This window comes from Xenopus laevis, chromosome 7S (genome assembly GCF_017654675.1).
Source record: "Xenopus laevis strain J_2021 chromosome 7S, Xenopus_laevis_v10.1, whole genome shotgun sequence".
Classification (NCBI taxonomy): domain Eukaryota; kingdom Metazoa; phylum Chordata; class Amphibia; order Anura; family Pipidae; genus Xenopus; species Xenopus laevis.
The window spans coordinates 106,820,596-106,843,836 of NC_054384.1; the positions used below are offsets into that span (position 1 = coordinate 106,820,596).

The 23,241-nt window shown below is 40.2% G+C and overlaps 2 protein-coding genes across 2 annotated transcripts; both read right to left on the reverse strand.

Annotated features, from left to right (window-relative positions):
* Positions 1-2,247: 2,247 nt before the first annotated feature.
* On the reverse strand, positions 2,248-7,541 carry MGC84384 (protein). The gene is given in 5 exon segments (NM_001093942.1): positions 2,248-3,806; positions 3,909-4,043; positions 4,275-4,424; positions 5,426-5,622; positions 7,494-7,541. Coding segments are annotated over 4 exon segments (522 nt in total). The 5' UTR covers positions 5,601-5,622; positions 7,494-7,541; the 3' UTR covers positions 2,248-3,744.
* An 11,245-nt stretch (positions 7,542-18,786) lies between these two features.
* Positions 18,787-20,518, reverse strand: LOC108705601 (hepcidin). Its single transcript, XM_018242493.2, has 3 exons — positions 20,375-20,518; positions 19,694-19,756; positions 18,787-19,337 (listed from the first exon to the last, which is right to left on the reverse strand). The coding sequence occupies exons 1-3, from the start codon at positions 20,453-20,455 to the stop codon at positions 19,233-19,235; spliced, it is 249 nt and encodes an 82-aa protein (XP_018097982.2). The 5' UTR covers positions 20,456-20,518; the 3' UTR covers positions 18,787-19,232.
* Positions 20,519-23,241: the final 2,723 nt, after the last annotated feature.

Sequence of the window (23,241 nt, forward strand, 5' to 3'; positions counted from 1 at the left end):
TTATAAATTGGGGCCATAAAGGTGTCAGTTGATCTAACAGGCAATGATATATTGTGCATGAGTTTGGGTGCCACTAGAAAGGGGCCATCCTACTCCAAAAGTGTTCAAATAAGCATCTCCCAGAAATGGTAGGCCCCTTAAGTTATGGGCAATCTACAACACTTCTGGAGGAATGTTATCACAAGGGCAGTAGAATAAGATTGAGACAGTAGGGCAATATGGTGACAGAAGAATAAGGTGGAGACAGTAGGGCAATATGGTGACAGTAGAATAAGGTGGAGACAGTAGGGCAATATGGTGACAGTAGAATAAGGTGGAGACAGTAGGGCAATATGGTGACAGTAGAATAAGGTGGAGACAGTAGGACAATATGGTGACAGTAGAATAAGGTGGAGACAGTAGGGCAATATGGTGACAGTAGAATAAGGTGGAGACAGTAGGGCAATATGGTGAAAGAAGAATAAGGTGGAGACAGTAGGACAATATGGTGACAGTAGAATAAGGTGGAGACAGTAGGGCAAGATGGAGACAGTAGAATAAGGTGGAGACAGTAGGGCAATATGGTGAAAGAAGAATAAGGTGGAGACAGTAGGGCAATATGGTGACAGTAGAATAAGGTGGAGACAGTAGGGCAATATGGTGACAGTAGAATAAGGTGGAGACAGTAGGACAATATGGTGACAGTAGAATAAGGTGGAGACAGTAGGGCAAGATGGAGACAGTAGAATAAGGTGGAGACAGTAGGACAATATGGTGACAGAAGAATAAGGTGGAAACAGTAGGGCAAGATGGAGACAGTAGAATAAGGTGGAGACAGTAGGGTAAGATGGAGACAGTAGGCCAATATAGTGACAAAAGCAAAAAGGTGGAGAAGGGCAAAATGTTATGGTGACAGTAGAAATAACATGGAGAAATTTGGGCAAGATGGTTACGGTAACACTTTAGTATTAGCACCCACTACCAGTACCCACCAACAACCTAAAGTGGTTTAGATTTGCTGCATTCCACATTACTCCCAAAAAAAGTTCAGTAAATTTACCCCAGTAAGGTCTCTTTACTTGGTTTTGGTTTTTCCTTACTATATTTATTTTTATATATTTTAGGAGGGGTGAGCTACTATCATGCCAGGATAGAACCAGAAATACCAGAACCTTATACTGCTCCCATCTCAGCAACCAACCCCGTGGCTGTAATAACCACCAAAACAGACCCACCCCCCAGTTTTATTACTGTATCTTAATTTCTCTTCATTTCATTCTCATCAGGTGCCGCTTTTTTGTTCACCTGCCATTTTTCACGCACAAGATGCACTGAAGCGAATAAATATAATTGTGACAATGCTAAAAAATGCCGATGTGTTTTTCTCCCCCAAAAGTAAATATTCCAACCCTGCTGATCATTTCTGCATAGAATCTCCATTACCCCTATGCATACTGTTGTAAATATGAATAATAAAAAAACATTCTTGTGTGGGTTCTGGCTTCAATAAATGTGTATAAACAAAGTTGACTTTGTGGACTGGATCTTATTCATCATTTCTTTTCATACAGAACCATGATGGGCCCATTGACATCAGAATTTATGTGATGATTGGTTGACAGTTATCATTTGTGTACGTGGTGGTGTTTTGGGGAACAGAATGTGTGCGTGTTTAATCCTTTAAAAAATAAGTAAACCTTTAAAATAAGTGAATGTAAAACTGATGAGGGGGCTATTCTAAGCACTTTTGCAATGTAAATGCATTATTTATTTAGTTTTTATTCCAAGATATTAAGGGATACACATGCAGTTAATATGAATGAATTGTGTTACAACAGCGCCACCTGCTGGTCATTTTCCCACCAGTCTGACCACCAAGTAGTCAAGGAAGTTGTCAGGAGAAAGAAAGAGGCTGCTCTGATGTTCTTCTGCTTAGGAAAGATGTGAGAAAGGTTTCTAATTTTATTCCTAAGCAGAAGAACATCAGAGCAGCCTCGTTCTTTCTCCTGACAACTTCCTTGACTACTTGGTGGTCAGACTGGTGGGAAACTGACCAGCAGGTGGTGCTGTTGTAACAAAATTCATTCATATTAACAGTACATGTATCCCTTAATATCTTGGAATAAAAACAAAATAAATAATGACTTTACATTGCAAAATTTCTTAGCATAGCTCCCTCATCAATTTTACATTCACTTATTTTAAAGATTTACTTATCCTTTAATAAAATAAAAGTAATAAAATCAGAAAGGAAACACTTGGAACTTCTACTTCACCACTGAAACCTTGATGAAAACATCAGGTTTCTCTTTTATTATAAACACATTTGTGGGCAAATCAGAACTTGTAAGTACAAGAGGTGAATGTCCTTAGGTGTTTGCAAGTACCTTGATATGGTTATTTTTCCTCAGGGGCAACCGGTTAAAAAAGGCGACACAAGCAGTTATGCGGGGTAATTTATGACCTAGGAGTGAGACCATTATAATCTGTGTAAGCTCAAAAGGAGAGTTTAGATAATAACTGTAGTTTGGGGTCATGGCATCTGAGATGTCCAGAATCGAGAACCAAGCTGTGTAGAGGGCTACTGGCCAACCCAGAGGCTGCTAAGTTAGATAACTACCTAGCCAAAAGATGCCAAAATAAAATCCACTAATTCAACCGGCAAGCCAAATAGAAACAGCTTGTAAGGGACACTCGGTAGCAACACTGTCCCTCTGGCTTCCAATCTGGCCTTTGAGCACCCATACGTGAAAATACGGCTGATTCTTCCTTATGAACAAAACCATGAAGTGCCATTTGGTGGGATCACAGATTGGTCTGTTGAATCAATGGTCAAATAAGTCTAGTTTGCCGGACTACGTTGCTCAGTGTATGACTATCTTTAATGTTTAAAAAGTTGCTCATCTACAATTTCCAACACATCATTCTGTTCTGTTGTTTGTATAACCCAAAATATGCCCAGCAAATGCAGAAGAATGGGATAGTTGAATTTACATTGTGATAATTCTCTATAGTCTAAGATGCCTTTTTTTTTTAAAGCTCTACCGTCTTCAGACACATTCATGAGTGGACAATGTCATGTCAACTGAATATAAGATCTTCTGCTCAGTGTAGTACTCTAATATCTGAGTGCATGTCCTTACACATTTATATACAATTTGGATGATTTCCCATAGTCTTAAAGGATCTTCAGCTGTTCTTCAAGATATCTAGCAGGAGGCCTCTAGGGTTGAGTAGTACTTATTGGTTGTTTCCACCATAAAGGGTATTTTGTTTTATTACTAGTCAGAGATCATATATTGGGCAGCATTCAACAGTTTGGAAATTGGTCCTAGCTCAACTTATGCACTCAGCATATGTTAAACACAAAGGCAGGAGAAGACTTTTATGGACTAAAGGTTCTAAATGTACATACTGTTCAAAGTCTATGCATGGTGATCACCATCCAGCTTTTTCTAAACATATTCCAGAACCTACTACCCTCTATAGTCCTGGAATCTGTAGATCTTGGACACTATAATTCATCAGGAGTCGGAGAACTACATAAGAGAGTCCCTCATAAATGTATCTGAAACAGTTTGCCATAAAAAAGAAGCATGTTAGGACTTAACAGAAGACCCTTTTACATAGTGCATAGATGTACTGTGCAACCTGAGAAACGTGAGGTTATGGATACAGAGAGTAAGGTTTGGAGGTCTTTTCATTTGGAGGTTCATTTCTCAATCAGGACTTGCTTTGTTAATCTTCAATGGGGCTTCTTCACTATTAACGAGGTCCTGACCCTCGCCGACTATCGTGCATTCTATAAGCACACATGTAGAATATACCTGCAAATAAAAAGGTATTGTGTAACTAGACTGCAACTTGGGAGGGTGCTGGTCACTAAGAGGGGACACAAACAATGGGATGTAAAGGCAAAAGACACATACCTGCAAAGAAGGTCATGAGCATAGCCACCCAACCGAGGATGTAGGACCATGAGAATCGCCAGTCTCCGAAGCGCTTGCCAAGGTAATTGATGGTTACTCCAGTGTAGACAGCCATGGCCAGCAGTACAAAGAATGCTAGGGAGAAAAGGCAAAGAGAGAGCAATAATGAGAGAAGGAGGACCTTACCTAAAACTACTAACCCAGCCTCTTGTGGGTGTTATGATTTAGGAGACTTAAGTTATTCTGGTTACATATCCCAACATGCACTCAAGCAACATGATGCAGGCAAAGAGCTGATAAACGAAATCTAGGAGCTACAGTTTCATGAGCAGTCTGATATCCCTTGTTTATGCCCTGACTACTTACTGGAAATAAAGAACATGATGCCTGCAGCGAAGGATCTGTTAAACCTTTGGAAGGTGGAAAAGTGAGAGAAGGACAGAATTCCAGCGATGATCCCACCAAAGCAACTCAAAGCGGAGAGAATCATGAAGGCACGGGTGGCATTCCAGTAAGCTGCCACAACAAGAGGCAATGTTTTAACAAAGTGATACTCCAATACCTTATAATACCACATCATTATAGTAAAATACTTCAAGTTAGAAAAAGAAGCAAAGATAATAAGAATAATTGCCATGGGCTGATGGGACTGGTGCAGTTCAGCACTTATGTCAGAAAATCAGTCCCTATGATGGAGTAAATTTCTCCAGATACTAGATTATTCGGTGAAACCATACATCCATGGTTCAGTTATCCTTTATTAAGTAGATCATTGAGTAGTGTAGGACACAGGCCAGATATATGCCCTTCAGAGAGAAGATTGCAAATTCCATTGAATAAGTTGAGAGTTGGAGATATGATACACATTGAAGGGAGTAGTCCCTAAGCACTTGTTTAGTCCTACACATTTTCACTGAATAGTCTCATCAGGGTTGGACTGGCCACTAGGGCATCTCCTGTGTGCCAAAGCCTACGAGAATTTCCATGTACCCATCATTATTTCCACTGTGGGCTTTTGACGTAGTTTGACGTAGTTGGCCAGCTTAAATATATTGCAATATATGGACAAACAATCCCTGCTTTGTTTAAAGGGTAAGGCACTTTTAGTAGATTTAGGCAAAATGTTTCAATATTGATGGGTTGAGTGCAGAGGACCTCTTGTATTTGCCTTCATAAAAACCCATACCAGACATTAGGCACTACCCATATTTAATATATGTTGTTCCGGGTGTCAGGTTCTCTGATGGGCCCTAGAAGACCTGGTCTGAAACTGGTTTCCATGGAATATCATAAAACCTGGAGAGATAACACAGCTGTAGATAAAAGCCCCCGGGAAATTTAAGCCAAAGTCAGCATAATGCCAATGTTGGGAAACAACCGATTCCTCACTAGATGGGCAGTCAGTAGGGATGGATTAAGCTAGGCTGATGTGATTGTCTGCCCCCATTCCAACAATCCAATCCAACAGTTCAACAAATTTCCAAAATAACACGAGATGGTTGAGAAGAGACACTCACCGATGCTCTCTGTCTGCATGTGACACTTGCTGGACAAGCAGTATCTCCACAGGCCCTGATGGGCGAAGGCCCCAGACAGCCGGTACTGCATCCAGAAATCAGTGGCTGTAGAAACCACCAGCAAGATGTTGGCCACACAGGCACAGAAGAGTCCTCCACCCATAAAACTGTACATCATGGCGTCCTTGCGGTTCTACCTATGGGAAATGGAGATGAGAATAGAAGGATAGAAGTTTTGTGTATCACACACTGTGCAAATGTATCACGCATGCCACATGTATGATGCATGACACCCTATTGGACAGGGGTGTCCAAGACGTTGATCGCAGTCTACCATTCGATCACTTTAAAGTTCCTGGTCGACCACAGAAAAAATTGTTGCGCATAAAAGTCGCCCATAGACTTCAATGCTTTTCGACAAATTGGGGTACTTGGGGTATTTATAAATGGAATTGCTTCTGTGCCATCCTGCTATGAGTTCTCAAGGTAAAACGTCAGGTGCCAAGTGTAGATCATCAGGTGACAAAGTCTGGGCACCCCTGCTATAGGAGACACAGGAGACCCTATAGGAGATACAGGAGACTCTATAGGAGATACAGGAGACTCTTATAGAAGATACAGGAGACCCTATAGGAGATACATTAGTGGCCAGCCACAGAGCCATTTTGTTGCAACATGGAAATATCTCTGTATTTTCATGTAGACTCTTTTGGGTCCCAGCAATGTCCCTGTACTAAAAACAACTTTATTAAAGGTATGATGTCATCAAAAAAAATAATGTGATTGCGCCCCAAAGATTTTGGAAAAAATGCTACGCAAATCCGTTCATGTCCAAGCCAAACTCACAGACCCCTCCAAAAAGAACAATGAAGGCCATAGGCGATGCAACTTATATACAGGTATGGGATTCGTTATCTGGAAACCCGTTATGCAGAAAGTTTCCAAGCTTCCGATGGGAGAAGGCCATCTCCCATCGACTCCATTTTAATCAAAAAATTCAAGTTTTTAAAAATAATTTTCCCTTTTCTCTGTTATAATAACAGTAGCCTGTACTTGATCCCAACTAAGATATAATTAATATATATCAATATAGTTAATCCTTATTGGAAGCAAAACCAGCCTATTGGGATTATTTAATGTTTACTTGAATTTAGTAGGGTTATTTAGGGGGTTATTTATCAAAGTCCGAATTTATCTCAATATTTTCTGCTACAAACTCCGATCAAATCCACTCTGGTTTTTTACGCTTATTTATTATTAAATTTTGCCGAAAATTTGCTTTGCTGTAAAAAAAAAACAGATTTTCGAGATTTTTTCATCCCAATTTTTTCTGAATTTTTCTGAATTTTCACCGGAAAACTCTGGGGTATTGCACGAAACCCAGCACACATCAAAAAATCATTGGGACTTCTCCCATTGACTTATATACAACCTCGATTGATGCTGGATTTTCAGACTTTTCCATCCTCGGGTTTTAATAAATTCCAAAAAAATTTTGATTTTTTAAGTCCAATTTTATAAAACAAAAATCACAATTTTTTTGTGATTTTTGCATTCAGAGTTAAGTAAATAACCCCTTTAAGGTATGACAATCCTCATGATAGCAAGACCCCTTATCCAGAAAACCCCAGGTCCAGAGCATTATGGATAAAAAGTCAAATACCTGTAATTATATACACACCTATGTTTTTTAAGAAACATCTGTCAGGACTGCAGACCCCTTATTTTAAAGGGAGAACCCCCTTAAAAAGATTTTTTTTCTAGACCATGAAAGAAAATTGTATTTTAAGTAACTATCTAATGTAGATGAGTTCAAGAAATGAAATAGTTTTGAAGTTAAGTGTAACTGAAAGCAGGGTTTGTGTCTTTCTTTCTGATGCCTTTCAGGAGTCAGAACCAGCAGTGCAGAGAATATAAACAAGCAGACAGAGAGGGTTTCTAATGTCAATTACGTTTACAAATAACCACTGAACATTATTTAAAATGTATAAACAAAAGTCTTTTGGGAGGTTAAAGTTGTAAGTCCAGTGAGTGGCCATGTCCCATGCCAGTAACAAGATGTACTTACCTAGGTGTGAAGCCTTTGCAAGAGGTGAGTTGTCAGAGATGTTTCTCCTGCGCTGAGCAGAGCTGAAAAGACCCAGACTAGGCTGGGTTCCAAAAAAAAACCCCATGATGCCCAAACACTTTGCTTGTTTTTTGTTGACGCAGGTAAAAACAGTTTCCTCCCCCCCGTTACCTGATAATAGAAGTCACTAGATCCCACCCCTCTCTCCCGGAGCTGGTATGGTCCATGATAAAAGCATGTGCTTAGCTGGCACTCTGGGCCCTGAATGGATGTGATGAGAGGGACAGTTTTCTTTTTCTGCTCCTGGAAACGAGGCCTCTGCAAACAAAGCGTCCAGGGTTAACCCCTTTATTGCTGACACTCACTTTTGCACAATGTTTGGTACATGATTCATCACTAGGGAGGTGAGGGGGAAGGTTTGGTGCTTCCCACATTTATGTTATTGCCCTTTATTACTCTATACCTGAATTCAGTTATTTTTTTATACGCAGGGTAACTCAGTACAGTGTACATGTATGGGACCTGTTATCCAGAATGCTTGGGACTACTAAAATCAATCACATTACGGGCCTTATTTATCAAAGTCAGAATTTATCTGACTATTTTGATGAAAAAAGTCCGACCAAACTGGAATCCACGATTGGTCCTTATTTATTATTTAAAAAAATCACAATTTTATCGATTTGGGGCTAAACACGAAAAAATCGAGCTGAAAACTTCAAATTGTACGTTTTTTCTGACTTTTTACCCGAATTGTTCAAATTTTTCAAATTTTTGTCCGAAAAGCCCAAAATAGTCAGATTTTCGACCACAGAAACTTCCAAATAGGATAGGGACCTCTCCCATTGACTTATACACAACCTCAGCAGGTCTGAGATGCCGGATTAATAGATTCTGACTTTTTCCTTCCTCCGGGTTTAATAAATCTCGAAAAACTCAAGGTTTTTTTTCTACTAAAAATTTATTTTTTTATACGCAGGGTAACTCAGTACAGTGTACATGTATGGGACCTGTTATCCAGAATGCTTGGGAACCGGGGCTAAATACGAAAAAATCGAGCCAAAAACTTGAAATTGTACGTTTTTTTCTGACTTTTCACCCAAATTGCTCAAATTTTTTACATTTTTGTCCGAAAAGCCCAAAATAGTCAGATTTTTGGGCTAATTCCAGCTCAGAGCACAGAAACTTCCAAATAGGAAAGGGACCTTTCCCATTGACTTATACACAACTTCAGCAGGTCTGAGATGCCGGATTAATGGATTCTGACTTTTTCCTTCCTCCGGGTTTAATAAATCTCGAAAAATTAGAGGTTTTTTTTTTACTAAAAATTTATTTTTTTATACGCAGGGTAACTCAGTACAGTGTACATGTATGGGACCTGTTATCCAGAATGCTTGGGACTACTAAAATCAATCACATTAATGGGCTTATTTATCAAAGTCCAAATTTATCTGACTATTTTAAAGAAAAAAGTCCAACCAAACTGGAATCCACGATTGGAACTTATTTATTATTAAAAAAAATCTCATTATATCACATCGGGGATAAACACGAAAAAACGAGCAAAAAATTAAAATTGTATGTTTTTTTCTGACTTTTTTCCCAAATTGCTAAAATTTTTGTCCGAAAAACCTAAAATAGTCGCATTTTCGGGCTAATTCCAGCGCAGAGCACAGAAACTTCCAAATAGAATAGGGACCTCTCCCATTGACTTACTGTATATACAACCACAGCAAGTCTGAGATGTCGGATTTATGGATTCTGACGTTTTCCTTCTTCAGGGTTTAATAAATCTCGAAAAATTCCAGTTTTTTTTTCTACTAAAAAATTATTTTTTTATACGCAGGGTAACTGGTACCTGTTATCCAGAATGCTTGGGACTACTAAAATAAATCACATTAAGGGCCTTATTTATCAAAGTCAGAATTTATCTGACTATTCTGTTGAAAAAAGTCCAAACAAACTAAAATCCACGATTGGACCTAATTTATTATTAAAAAAAAATCACAATTTTATCGGATCGGGGATAAAAACGAAAAAATCGAGTGAAAAATGTATCAAAGTCTGAATTTATCTGACTTTTTTAATGAAAAAAGTCCAACAAACTGGAGTCCACAATTTTATCAGATCGCTGACAAACAAAAAATGTTGAATGAAAATTCAAATTGTAAGATTTTTTCTGACTTTTTTCCCTAATTGTTAGAATTTTTAAAATTTTTGTCCGAAAAATCTTTTTGGGTAATTCCAGCCCAGAGCACAGAAACTTAAGATAGGGACCTCTCCTACTGACTTATATACAACCTTAGCAGGTCTGAGATTTTTGGATTCTGACTTTTTCTAACCTCAGGGTTTAATAAATCTCGAAAAAAATTCTACAAATAATTCTATAGTAAAAAATATATATATATTTTTTTCGAGTTTTTAGCATTCGGACTTTAATAAATAACTACCTAAAACATGACTTCACAATTAACCCGATTTCGGGTGACAATGAAGCAGAAAAGTCAGCATTTTGGGGAGCAAGCATTTGGTCAGGCTACATAACAATGTAACATTATTACACCTCATGGTAATGTCACCCTGCTATACTTCCTGGATTGTTCAGGATATAAAACAACATTACAGGTATGGGATCCATTATCCGGAAACCTGTTATCCAGAGAAAGCTCTGCATTCTGAAAAGTCTCTCTCCTAAAGACTCAGTTTTATCCAAATAATTAATTTTTAAAATAGTTGATTTTAAAAAATGATTTCCTTTCTCTGTGTAATAATAAAACAGTCGCTTGTACTTGATCCCAACTAAGATATAATTAATCCTTATTGGAAGCAAAACCAGCTTATTGGGTTTATTTCATGTTTATATGATTTTCTAGTAGACTTGGGGGCAGATTTATCAAGGGTCGAATTTCGAGGGTTAAAAAACCCACGAATTCGACCCTCGAAGTAAAATCCTTCGAATTAGAATATCGAATTCGAAGGATTTTAGTAAAAAAAAAAATCGAACGATTCGACCGATTTTAAGCATAAAAAACTTAGAAAAGTGTTCTGGAAGGTTCCCATAGGCTAACATTGCACTTCGTTAGCTTTAATGTGGCAAAGTATGAAGTCAAAGTTTTTTTTAAAGAGACAGTACTTCGATTATCAAATTGTCGAATAGTCGAACAATTTTTACTTTGAATCGTTCAAATCATTCAATTTGATCGAACTCAATCGAAATCGACCAATTCGATGGTCGAAGTACCCAAAAAAATACTTCGAAATTTGAATATTTTTGCATTCGAACTATTCACTCGAGCTTAGTAAATCTGCCCCTTAAGGTATGAAGATCCAAATTATGGAAAGATTTGTTATCCAGAAAAGCCTGCGTCCTGAGCATTCTGGATAACAGGTCTCATACCTGTACCAGCCACCTAAAAAGAATATGGATTAAATACTGGCGTTCTGCTGTCACTATAAATATGATCAGATATGGAGTCCTTAAAGGGGTAGTTCCCTGTTAAGTAGTGATGTGTGGGCCGGGCTTTTCCTTCCACCACCAGCGCCCGACTTCCTTTTATAGACGCACCGCCCCGCCAATGATGTCACAAAAGGGGCAGGGCTAGAGGCGCGCATCTAAAAAAGATCAACCCGGATATCAGAAGCCGCATTTCGAAGATCGCGTTGGCGTGCGAGGTTGGCCCGAACATCACTTCTGCTAAGGTAACTCTTAGTATGTTATAAAATGGCTAATTCTAAGCAACTTTTCAGTTGGCCTTTATTTTTTTCTAGTTTTTGAATTACCTGGATAAATATATATATATATATATATATATATATATATATATAATATATATATATATATACGCCTTCTTCTTCTAAATCTTTACAGTTGATTTAAAGGTGAACAACCCCCTTAATTAAAAAAAAAATCACAGCTTTTTCACAATTCTACGTCAGGATAAATCCTTGCAAGGGGCTGGCTATGATCTGTCAATAGGATGTCGGGGGCTTTCAGTGCTTTCTATGTGGAATTTAAACAACCTGGCAGAACAAGGGATTATCTGCTCTGTTTTTTGACAGACTCAGGAAAAGCCTTTCCCTGCAGGTTTTGTGCCACTTCGGCTACAGCTTTATGGATTAGCCCCATTGTGTGCAGATATTTGTCTCTTGTTGGAAAAGTGACAAAAGTGTTCATTGTGTAATAAACAACTGACTGTACAACATTGTCTGTATGTCACATAGTGCTACCAATCTGCCATGGCTTTAATCTGTCCGGTCTGGTTTTTATTACATGGGATAATGTTTCCCCTGTCAAATAAAATATAGTATCACTCATAATGTACCCCCTACTGTAAATGATAAGGATATTAGAAGTCACTGAGGGGTTGTTCTGTGACCATATAAAGGCACAAGGCTGCAGGCTGAGTTATACAGGGAACTCTGAGTATCACTCATGTATTATAAGGGATAATGTACCCCCTACTGTAAATGATAAGGATATTAGAAGTCACTGAGGGGTTGTTCTGTGACCATATAAAGGCACAAGGCTGCAGGCTAAGTTATACAGGGAACTCTGAGTATCACTCATGTATTATAAGGGATAATGTACCCCCTACTGTAAATGATAAGGATATTAGGAGTCACTGAGGGGTTGTTCTGTGACCATATAAAGGCACAAGGCTGCAGGCTGAGTTATACAGGGAACTCTAAGTATCACTCATGTATTATAAGAGATAATGTACCCCCTACTGTAAATGATAAGGATATTAGAAGTCACTGAGGGGTTGTTCTGTGACCATATAAAGACACAAGGCTGCAGGCTGAGTTATACAAGATCATTTAAAGGTGAACAACCCCTTTAATTGACTAACAACATTTTTTCTACCGCCTCACACAGTGACGTAACTAGAGTGCACGGGGCCCCTGCAAAAAATCTTCAGAGGGACCCGACATACTCCGATTCCCATTCTCCCGAACCCTCTCACCCACTCTGCACCCTGCCTCCACCCACTCCCCATCCCGACTTGTGCCCCCCCTTCCTCGCCGCAGAGGAAGGGTATAAGTGGATATTGTTACATCCCAGGTGCAGGACTTTACATTTATCAACATTGAATCTCATTTGCCACTTAGCTGCCCAGATTGCCAGTTAGTCAAGATCCTGTTGCAAGTGTCACATCCTGGATGGAATTAATTGGGCTGATAGTTTTGTGTCATCTGCAAACACTGATACATTACTTACAATACCCTCCCCTAAGTCATTAATGAACAAATTAAATAAAAGTGGACCCAATACTGAGCCCTGAGGGACCCCACTAAGAACCTTACTCCAAGTAGAGAATGTCCCATTAACAACCACCCTCTGTACCCGATCCTGTAGCCAGTTTCCTATCCATGTGCAAACGACTTCATTAAGCCCAACAGACCTTAGTTCAGAAAGCAGTCGTTTGTGGGGCACAGTATCAAATGTGAATGTGATCCCTTAACACAATGAAAGCTAAGCCTGATTGGTTGCTATGTGAGCCAATAAATTATATATCTAGTGTGAGTGTGACCCCAATTTAGAAAGAGTAAATACTGCACTCTTATCTTTACTCAAAGTTTTCAATGAAGCTCCATTTTTTTATTGTGCTGTTGTAATATCTTCTGTGTACAGTAGGAGGAGCTCCTGCTTCACAGTGTGATAGGTTATTCTTGACCCTCCTCAATATTTGTACTTATCATTAATTTCAAAAATTAACCACTCTAAGGGGCACATTTACTATGGGTCGAATATCGAGGGTTAATTAATTATCGAAGTCGAAGGATTTACCGCATTTCATTTGTTCGATTGATCGTAGGAAAAATCCATCGATCGAACGATTTTCCTTTGATCCCAAATTGACAGGAAAGCCTATGGGGACCTTCCCCATAGGCTAATATTGATGTCCGGTAGATTTTAGTTGGCGAAGTAGGTGGTCGAAGTTTTTTTTAAAGAGACAGTACTTCGACTATTGAATGGTCGAATAGTCAAACGATTTTTAGTTCGAATCGTTCAATTCGAAGTCGTAGTCGAAGGTCGAAGTAGCCAATTCGATGGTCGAAGTTAGCAAAAAAAAACGTTCGAAATTCGAAGTATTTTTCCTTCTATTCATTCATTCGAGCTAAGTAAATGTGTCCCTAAGGTCATGGCCCCCAAATTGTTTTTTGGTGGACAAAGTAAGAGCAGAACTCACATTAGAAGTCGTAGAGTGGAGTTGTGTGTCAGGCAAGGCACAAAGTTGTCCAGGCCTTTGTCTGTGATGCTGGAGATGTCTACATAAAGCTCCTCTAGGGTCTCATTACTATTGAGCGCGTCCCACAGGTACCGCACGCCTTCTGAGCCAATGCTATTGCCACACATACTGGAAACTGAACAGCAGAGTAAGGTACAAACTGTGCCAGAATAAAGTACCGGCTGGCACCTTCTCCTGGCTGAAGACAGTGTTGCAATAGGATTGCTCTCCTAATTATTCATCTCTCGTTTCATTTTAGTTGGGTTGGCGTTAATTGGGGCTGTGAATGTGCTGGAGCCACGGTGGAGGGAACCCATGAGCAAGAATGTCTGCCCTATGACAATTCAAAAGTGTTAAACTACAACCCCTGATATGCAAAATTAATATAAAGTGTTACTGTCTCCATTTTGCCCTAATGTTGACAATTTGTCCTTCAGACCTGTAGAACCTTCAGGAGGCCACACAGAATGACTTTAGAACTTCCAGGAGACTTCTCACTTCACAGTCAGACTTCAGCACCTTGGAAACAATCATGGCGGCCTCCTTGGTCAGAGAGTTGTAGCGAAGGTTGGAGAAAAGGCAAAGGGGTAAATTTATCAAAGAGTGAAGTTCCGCCACTAGAGTGAAATTCTGCAGCTCTCCATTCATTTCTATGGGATTTTGAAAGGCGTATTTATCAATGGGTGAAAGTGAAATTTCACCCTTTGATAAATACGCCTTTAAAAACCCCATAGAAATGAATGGGAAGTGGCGGAATTTCACTATTAACTTCACTCTTTGATAAATATACCACCATGAGAGGGTTATTGTTCCTGGCTTTTTCTATCAGTCTTTCTCTTTTGCCTCTGTATTACAATTAATTGGTTGATAAGTTGTCTGTATTTGGAGCAGATTGTACATCTATTGCTCCTGATCAGTTGCTCTGGATCTCTAAACCTGGAGTAAACCATGCATCTGTTTTACTTTATGGAGCAAATTGTGCCCGTGCTACTAGAGGCCGAGTACTCTAGGTTACTATACTTGAATTGATTTGTCCCATAAGGCCTTACTTTCTAGTGTCCATTTACAGATGAGCAGTGATGCAGCCAATACTCACTAGAGGGTTTGGCAGAGATGTAGTAGAAGCTGTAGAATCCGCAACCCTTGGATCCCAATATTGGCATAGCCGATGTTTAAGATCTTGAGGCTGGTGTTGCAGTGCTGCAGAACGTAGCACAGATTCGCACAGTCAGCGGGGTTCAGTGTAACCTTAAAAAAATTGACTTCATCAATCTTGGAGGAAACATTTTGGACCACCGCTTCCTGCTGGAGTTCCCTCAGGCAGTGCCGCAGATTGAGGAGCTTCTGATTGACTTCAGAGGATCCAGGATGTCACAGCTCAGACAGTCTACAAGTCCTTTCAGCTTCCCTTCTATCCTATAACAGAGAAGGCTCATAAATAACCTGCAGAACATATGCAGCCTTTCCCATTGGTTGTCTGTTTGTATTTCCAGAATGGTGGAAAGAAGCTTGCATGGAATGACTCCAAAGCACCACAGATCAAGACCTTGTGTCAGCTCTTCTGCCATGGGAGTCAGAGATATGACACAGTAGAGAGCAGTAGAGAGCTTGAAATACCCTATGTACCATGGGCCTGAAATACTCCAACCTACCACATGCCTGAAATAATCTGCTTACTAAAGGCCTGAAATAACTACCCTACATAGACCCCCCTACCTGCCCCCCCAGCCTAGGTGTTACCCCTGGTAAATGCCCTTAACTCTTTACTTACCCTCGGTGCAGATTCTGTGCAGTGGAGTTCACGGGCGCCATCTTCTTCTCTTTGGAAATCTTTGGGTCTTCTTCCAGTGCTTTACATCACTTTCGGTGCATGTACAGTTGTTGCGAACCGGACGATTGTTCCAACTGCACATGCGCTGATACGTGGATCTCTTCCTGAACATTACCAAAGAGAAGAAGATGGAGCCTGTGAACTCCACTGCATAGAATCTGCACCAAGGGGTAAGTAAAGAGGTAGGGGTATTTACCGGGGGTAACACCTATGCTGGGGGGGGCAGGGAGGGGGGTCTATGTAGGGTAGGGGGTAAGGTTTTTTATAATTAAGGGTTTGGTTCTCCTTTAACATTGGAAGAGTGGATGAAAGATCTTTCGTATGACCAATGATGGGAAATATCGTAATTGTAGGGTGTGAGTCTTCCCAGCTTGGAGTGGTATGGTAATGATAAGCAAGTACTGTTATTCATACTCCTAAAATATACTAAAATACTAAAATAATGTATCCTTTACTCATATAAAGTATGGCTATCTATGAACACCCTGCAGGTTGGAGAACATCAGTACAAAATTAAACTTTTTACATTACTTGCATTACAGTTGTTGGCACTAAAGTTAGTCACCTCTGTTTGAAACCCATTATAAATACAGCTCTGTTCATGACTGGCTCCCTTTCTGGCATTTCCAGGATTAGCCTGGTGAGACCTGCTAAAATGAGCCTACCACCTCCTACAAAATGTAATTAACCTCAATATGTTTCCCATTCCATTTTCCTTACCAATTGACCCAGAGGTTTGCTTGAAGTAGACTGGGAAGGTGTTCCTCAGCCAGTTTTGCAGTTGTTGGCAGTAATAATGCTGCACCTGCTGGAGAACGTGGATGAACCTCCGACAAGACTCTTCATCTTTGTTTACCATCTCTAACATGGACATGACCTGGTTTCTTTCTGGTCGGCATTCCAGAAGCTTGAAGTATATCTTCTGGGAGAAATATCCCGCTTCATAAATGTGCCTGAGAATCATAACTGGGTTCCTTTCCAACAATTGGGTTAAAGCCGATAGGAACAACAGGACTTCACAGAGACATTTTTCTTTGAAAGACATCTACAGAAAAAAACATGATCAGCCATTATCATGAAGCTTGGTGCTAAGGAGGACCATGCCAACTACTGTATATAGCAATATATACTGAAACATGCTTTCGTTTTCCTACCAGTAAGGAATCAGTCACACTGATGACTAGTCTTAGACCGGTCATTCCTGGGGTTGCTATAGGCTGCCAAATCCACCACGTCTGATGGACAACATATTGCTTTCAATTGCAACTGCATTTACAAATCATTGTATTACTATTGAAATTGTGTAATTCATATATTTTGGAAAGTTGCCCAGAATTAGATTTTTTGAGGTACAGGTATGGGACCAATTATCCAGAATGCTTGGGACCTGGGGCTTTCCGGATAACGGGTCTTTCCATAATTTGGATCTTCACACTTTAAGACTACTAGAAAATCATATAAACATGAAATAAACCCAATAGGCTGGTTTTGCTTCCAATAAGGATTAATTATATCTTAGTTGGGATCAAGTACAAAGTACTCTTTTATTATAACAGAGAAAAGGAAATCATTTTTAAAAATTTGGATTATTTGAATATAATGGAGACTATGGGAGATGGTCTTTTCATAATTTGGAACTTTCTGGATAACGGGTTTCCGGATAACGGATCCCATACCTGTATAGGACCCCTTTTTTCTCCAGAAATTGACCCTGTCATTATAAATGGGACAATTTCAGGCAGAGAAGATTCTTGAGTAAGAGAATTGCACCCATGCATCACAGTTGGGATCAAGTACAAGGTACTGTTTTATTATTACATAGAAAAAGGAAATCATTTTAAAAAAATTGGATTATTTGGATAAAATGGAGTCTATGGGAGATGGCCTTTCTGTAATTTAGAGCTTTTTGGATAAAAACGTCCTCCTCTCTCACGTTTCACATTTCTTTATTAATAATAACACTTTCTAACCCTGTTCCCTTTCACTTTACCTTCCTTCCATAATCCTCCATCCCCAATATATCTTGTCCTCCCACCACTCATTCTATCATTTCACTCCTCCTTTGGGCCGGTTCTATTACTGGATTGGGCAGGAGGAACAAGAGATCCTTGGGTCTTGTAGCTTGGGGAGAGTAGGATACATATGGTGTGTTCCAGTTTCTTGTTAGTAGTAATACCAAACTCCAGCTGATTCCAGTTGTTGCAATATGAGCCACTCTCTCAGCTGGGCCCTCACAGGTTTGTGGAGGAAAGGAATAAAGAACGCTGCACTGTAACTCTCAACACTTCATCATTATTGAACAGTACAAAGATACAACAAAGAACGAGGCAAAACTGAGTTACATAGCAAATATAACACAGAATATGATGGCTCACACCACTATGTGCTTAGGAATTAGAACTAGTAAATGATTAGTTTTACCACTCTGTGCTCCTTAAACTTGAAGAACTAATGCCACACTATTACTCCTCATTGATGGATGTTGCCCTCTATAGGGTCCTAAGCTTGATACTGGGGCCTTATACTGCAGGCCACCACCACATATACCCCTGGGGACCAAAGAGATAGAGCTGTATTATCCATCCCTTTATATAATATAAGGACAGGAACTAGTCATAAGATCCCTGGGTCATTAGGGGAAATAGTCTACTTCCTGAACAGCAGAGAAGATTAACCTTTGGGTCTTCTACAGCTGCACATAGGCAAGGGTGACCAGCTGCCTAAGGGAAATGTTGGGGCTGAATTATGTCTGGACACACAGAGAGTTTTCCTGGTGGGATGTGTCAACTTGCCTGTTTTTCATACCCGATGATTTACTATTAGATGCTGAAGCAGAAGAGGGAAACCAGGCATACAAGAGGAGGAAAATCAGTAAAGAGGAGCAACTGGGAGCATAGCTGGAGTAGGTAGAACAATTATGAACATGCCTGAAGGGAAAGAAGTAGTAGAATAACATTTATAGCTAAGTTAAAGAACAATTATAGGAAAGCAAGACTCAAAACAATAAGGGGTCCTAGAGGACAGGGAAGTAGGAAGAGAAAGTTATCATGGTTGAAAGAAGAGCATCATTGAAAAGCCTGGAAACTCAATTCCTTAAAGGGAATGTTAGCACTGCGTCTGATGTATGAGGTTTGGATGGCACTTGACACTAACACCATTGTGAAAATTCAAATGAAAAATGTATTGTAAAATATATATATATACAATTTGTGTATCCACAAGGCAGGTTTTGTTCTATTATATAAGAAATTTTATTGTTACCGGTTGACCATTGGCAAATACTGTATCAAACATGTATTAAAGAGTCGACTACAATGAAATAGTTCTAATACAGAGAGTAAGTAGACATAGGCCTTATATAGTGATATAAAAAAAGAATATAAATAAATGAGAGAAGCAGCATTATAATAAATAAATACATTTAGTTGTTGAGGGGGCTGATGGGCAGAAGGAATCATTCGTAAGGACTGCAAGATCCAGAAGGTGTTTTACTCCTTATAGTAACAGGCAAGTCTCAATCAGAACCTGGATTTTATGGGGGTGGTGGAATGACCCCAAAGGACCTGGGCTGATCCTTGAAGACCATCAGGATCACAAGGGTGTGTTTGTAGCTGCTCAGCCTTGATGTTGGGTCTTGCTTGATGATGTTCCTCCTTTTTGAAGCAGAATGAAGAATTTTCAGGTCCGACAACACATGCCGCAACCCTTCTGTTTTTTGCAGCAGTTGCAGCAGTATATGCAGATGTGGAGGTTGGGCTCTCTCTTGGTCCTCAGCAGAGGTCCCTGCAAGACAAAGACAGTGGATATCAGAGAGGGATTCTGGCAGGGGAAACTGGGAAAGGGGAGAGATTAATATCATACTGCATGTTTAACTAAAATTTTGGGTCCTAACCTTGCACTGCCATTAGGTACTGACTGTGGATATTATTATTTTCTAATTCTACTAATCCTCCTACTATCAGGCTTGTACTCCCACCCCCAGTTTTCTAACCAACAACTTAAATATAGAATGCTGTTACAGTATCTTACATATTTTACATATGGAGATTATTGTGTAATTTTAGCTTCAAGAATACCATAGACATACGGGATATTACACTGAATGGGATTGTACAGGGGAAGACATGGGATTTACTCACCAGAGCATCAGATTCCCCCCACTGAGACTCAGAGATCGGGTGTTCGGGAGCCTTTATTTCATTCTGTTGATGGGGAATAAAATATAACAATATTAATAAACAGATCTTCAGCTGATGTGGAAGTGCAGCCTCCTGCATTGAAGGATGCTGGGACTTGTAGTCCAACAAAAGCTAAAGGTATGTGGTTGAGTGAAGGCCACCAAAAACTCTTGCCAACTTTCCTTACAGTTCTATGACCCACGGGCATTGCCCAAACAAGTGGAGCTGGGAAGTGCATAACCGCGGTCTTCTGATGCCCCATCTCCTGGTCTTCTAATGCCCAATCTCCTGGTCTTCTGATGCCCCATCTCCTGGTCTTCTGATGCCCTATCTCCTAGTCTTCTTATGCCCCATCTCCTGGTCTTCTGATGCTCATCTCCTGGCCAAGAGGAGCATGAGCAGTTTTTTCACTTTGGACTAACTATGCTCTGAAGGAATGTCTGTTACAGAAAGTCTGCCCAAAAGGTGTCCTAGATGGACTGGTAATATGGTCAAAGTCAATCAAATTTCCACCTAAACTTTAACATACACCACCTTGTCTTACTGTACCCAATATCCCACTGTTGAAGAACCATCTCCCGACATCTGGCCATACTATAAACACTCAATCTCTAATCTCTTTGGTTTGTGAGTGGCACTTACCCCACCAAGGGATGCGCTGTGGCCCCTGTGGCAGATCATGGAGAGAAGGAGCAGCAGGCAGCAGAATGGGAGACACTTCATGTTCCTGGTGGGCCTGTGACTCTCTGTTGAGCAGATGAATGGCTAATTCTGTCTCACCTGTCCCCAGACAGATGTATTTATGGGAAATATCTGGTTCAGGGGTCACTCAGTAGGTCACACTGCTGATAATTCCATGCGCCAGGGTGTCCTCCCTCTTATCTCCCCTCCTCCTTATCTGCTTTGTTTATTTCTTTCTTACTGGCAATCCGAGTTCCCATTATCCATTGGAAAAATCCAGAGTTAGGAAATATGTATAGATGTTACAACCACATGAAGTCACACTAACATATATGCAATTTCCTTTACGTAGAATAATCTATAAAAGGAGGTGCCAGCCAGTAATGGGCAACAAATAGTACATTGCTGTGAATCATGATACACTGATGTAACTTTTACATACAAACCATCTGTGATTTTCTGGGATTTATGTAGGGGCATCACTACAGAGACAGCAGATCCTTAAACTGCTGGGGGGGGGCAGGAGGAATAGGGTCCCATAAGCATTTTAAATATATGTACAAATTTGGTGGGGTCCTAAAATTGGTGGTGGCAGAAAGAGGATGTACATGATGGTGGCATTGGGGTTTGTGACCAGGATGGGTGATCTCCACGACAGAGTTGAAGGATTCTTGAGATGAAGGCCCCCTCCAGTGGGTCTCCAACACCAAGTCCAACAATGCCTATCCTTCATCGACTACACTAGGGGAGGCAGGTGCAAGTGCAACAGTTGTGCTCAATATCTGCATAGGGATTCTGGCATGATTTTTATGATGTCGTTTTTATTTCTAAAATACACTGTTTACACGGCAAATAATTAACTCAGCCATGTAAAATTGAATTCCTGAACAAGTGTATTTGGATTAACACCATTTTGTTTCTATTATGTACTGTATTTACTGTATATGGCTGAAATGACAATAAAATCCACTTGACTTGACTTGTTTTAGTTACAGTATAATATTGGTGTGTAGGTGCCATCTCAGCTCATGTTTCTTTTGAAGGAGTGGGACCTGGATTTTACTATTGAGTGTTGTTCTTAGATCTACCAGGCAGCTGTTATCTTGTGTTAGGGAGCTGTTATCTGGTTACCTTCCCATTGTTCTGTTGTTAGGCTGTTGGGGAGGGAAGGGAGTGGGGGGATATCACTCCAACTTGCAGTACAGCAGTAAAGAGTGATTGAAGTTTTCAAAGCACAAGTCACATGACTGGGGGCACCTGAGAAACTGACAATATGTCTAGCCCCATGTCAGATTTCAAAATGAGTATTAATAAAAGATGCAACACGTTAGGTGGGGGTTTGTATACTGAGGTGCTGCCCACCCACTGCTCATACTGGTTGTTATGGGTAATTGCACTGGTGTCATTTAGCCTCATGTCAGTAAATGAGCCCCAGAATGTTCTAATGATGAGGGAAAATAAGAGCAAGGACTGAATGGAGACAAGAGAAGGTTATTGGACAGGTTGGTCAGGTTCTAACGTTCCCACTTGATCTTTTACTTGATTCTGACGGGATGTATGAGAGAAGCTCGTCCACAAGAAACATCTGTGCAGTCAATGTGGCCCTGAAATTACAACCAGGTGTTTTTATGTTTTTTTAAATAAATGTAATAACGAGAAAGAAAGTTCTGATATGGAGACTGTGATCTCTACTTAAATTTCATCTCCACTTGCCCCATATGAATAATATCAGGGGATATTTGGGGTGGGGGAGACACTGTATAGCAACACGGCTATGGCTGATTAATATCACAACAACAAGGATCTTTCCTGTAATAATCTCCCTGATAAGGAGCAGAGTCCCTGCCTCTTACCCGTGTGTTGGGCTGAAGTCCAGAAGTTCTCGGCTCCCGGGTGTCGGTGACTGTCAGACCCAGGGTCGCCCAGCTGAGATCAGGACATCAACCAACCAAACTGGGGAGGGACAGGGGGGGGGGGATTCCTGCTATTTGTGCATAGGGGACAAAAAGTATAAAGAAATCTCCCCAAAATATTTGTACATGAATTGATCTTCCTGGCAAAGATGAAAGAGATTGATTAGAAATTAGATTTAGAAATGATTAGAAATGAGATTTAATTACAATGTTTAAACCATGGAAAATAGAATGACGTGTGATACAATTAAATACACATATAAAGTATACGTAGGCACAGACATCAGATTTTTTCCCGTCTTGGGCAAGTCCCATTCACAAAGAAGGTACAGTGTGTGTGTGTGTGTGTGTGTAAGTATGTGTGTAAGAGTGTGTGTGAGTGTGTGTGTAAGAATGCATGTGTGAGTGTGTGAGAGTGTATGTGAGAGTGAGTGTGTGTGTGAGAGTGAGTGAGTGTCTAAGAGTGTATGTGAGTGTGTGTGTGTGTGTGTGAGAGTGAGTGAGTGAGTGTGTAAGAGTGCTTGTGTGTGTGTGTAAGAATGTGTGTGTGTGTGAGAGTGAGTGTGTGTAAGAGTGTGTGTGAGTGTGTGTGTGTGAGAGTGAGTGTGAGTGTGTGAGAATGTGTGTGTGAGAGTGAGTGTGTGAGAGTGTGTGAGTGTTTGTGAGTGTGTGAGTGTTTGTGTGTGTGTAAGAGTGTGAGAGTGAGTGCGTGTGTAAGAGTGTGTGTGAGAGTGAGTGTGTGTATGAGAGTGAGTGTAAGAATGTGTTTGTGTATGAGAGTGTGTGAGTGTGTGTGTGAGAGTGTGTGAGAGTGTGAGTGTAAGAGTGCATGTGTGAGAGTGTGTGAGTGTGTGAGTGTGTGTGTGAGTGTGTGTGTGAGTGTGTGTGTAAGAGTGCATGTGAGAGTGAGTGTGA

What these genes read in the sequence shown, in the direction of transcription:
- LOC108705601 (XM_018242493.2), bottom strand. Translation starts at nt 20,455, where the DNA reads ATGAAGTGTCTCCCATTCTGCTGCCTGCTGCTCCTTCTCTCCATGATC. An exon ending in ACAGCGCATCCCTTGGTGGG is followed by an intron (nt 19,757 to 20,374) that starts GTAAGTGCCACT and finishes CCCCATCAACAG; the next exon opens with AATGAAATAAAGGCTCCCGA. An exon ending in GGGGGGAATCTGATGCTCTG is followed by an intron (nt 19,338 to 19,693) that starts GTGAGTAAATCC and finishes TTTGTCTTGCAG; the next exon opens with GGACCTCTGCTGAGGACCAA.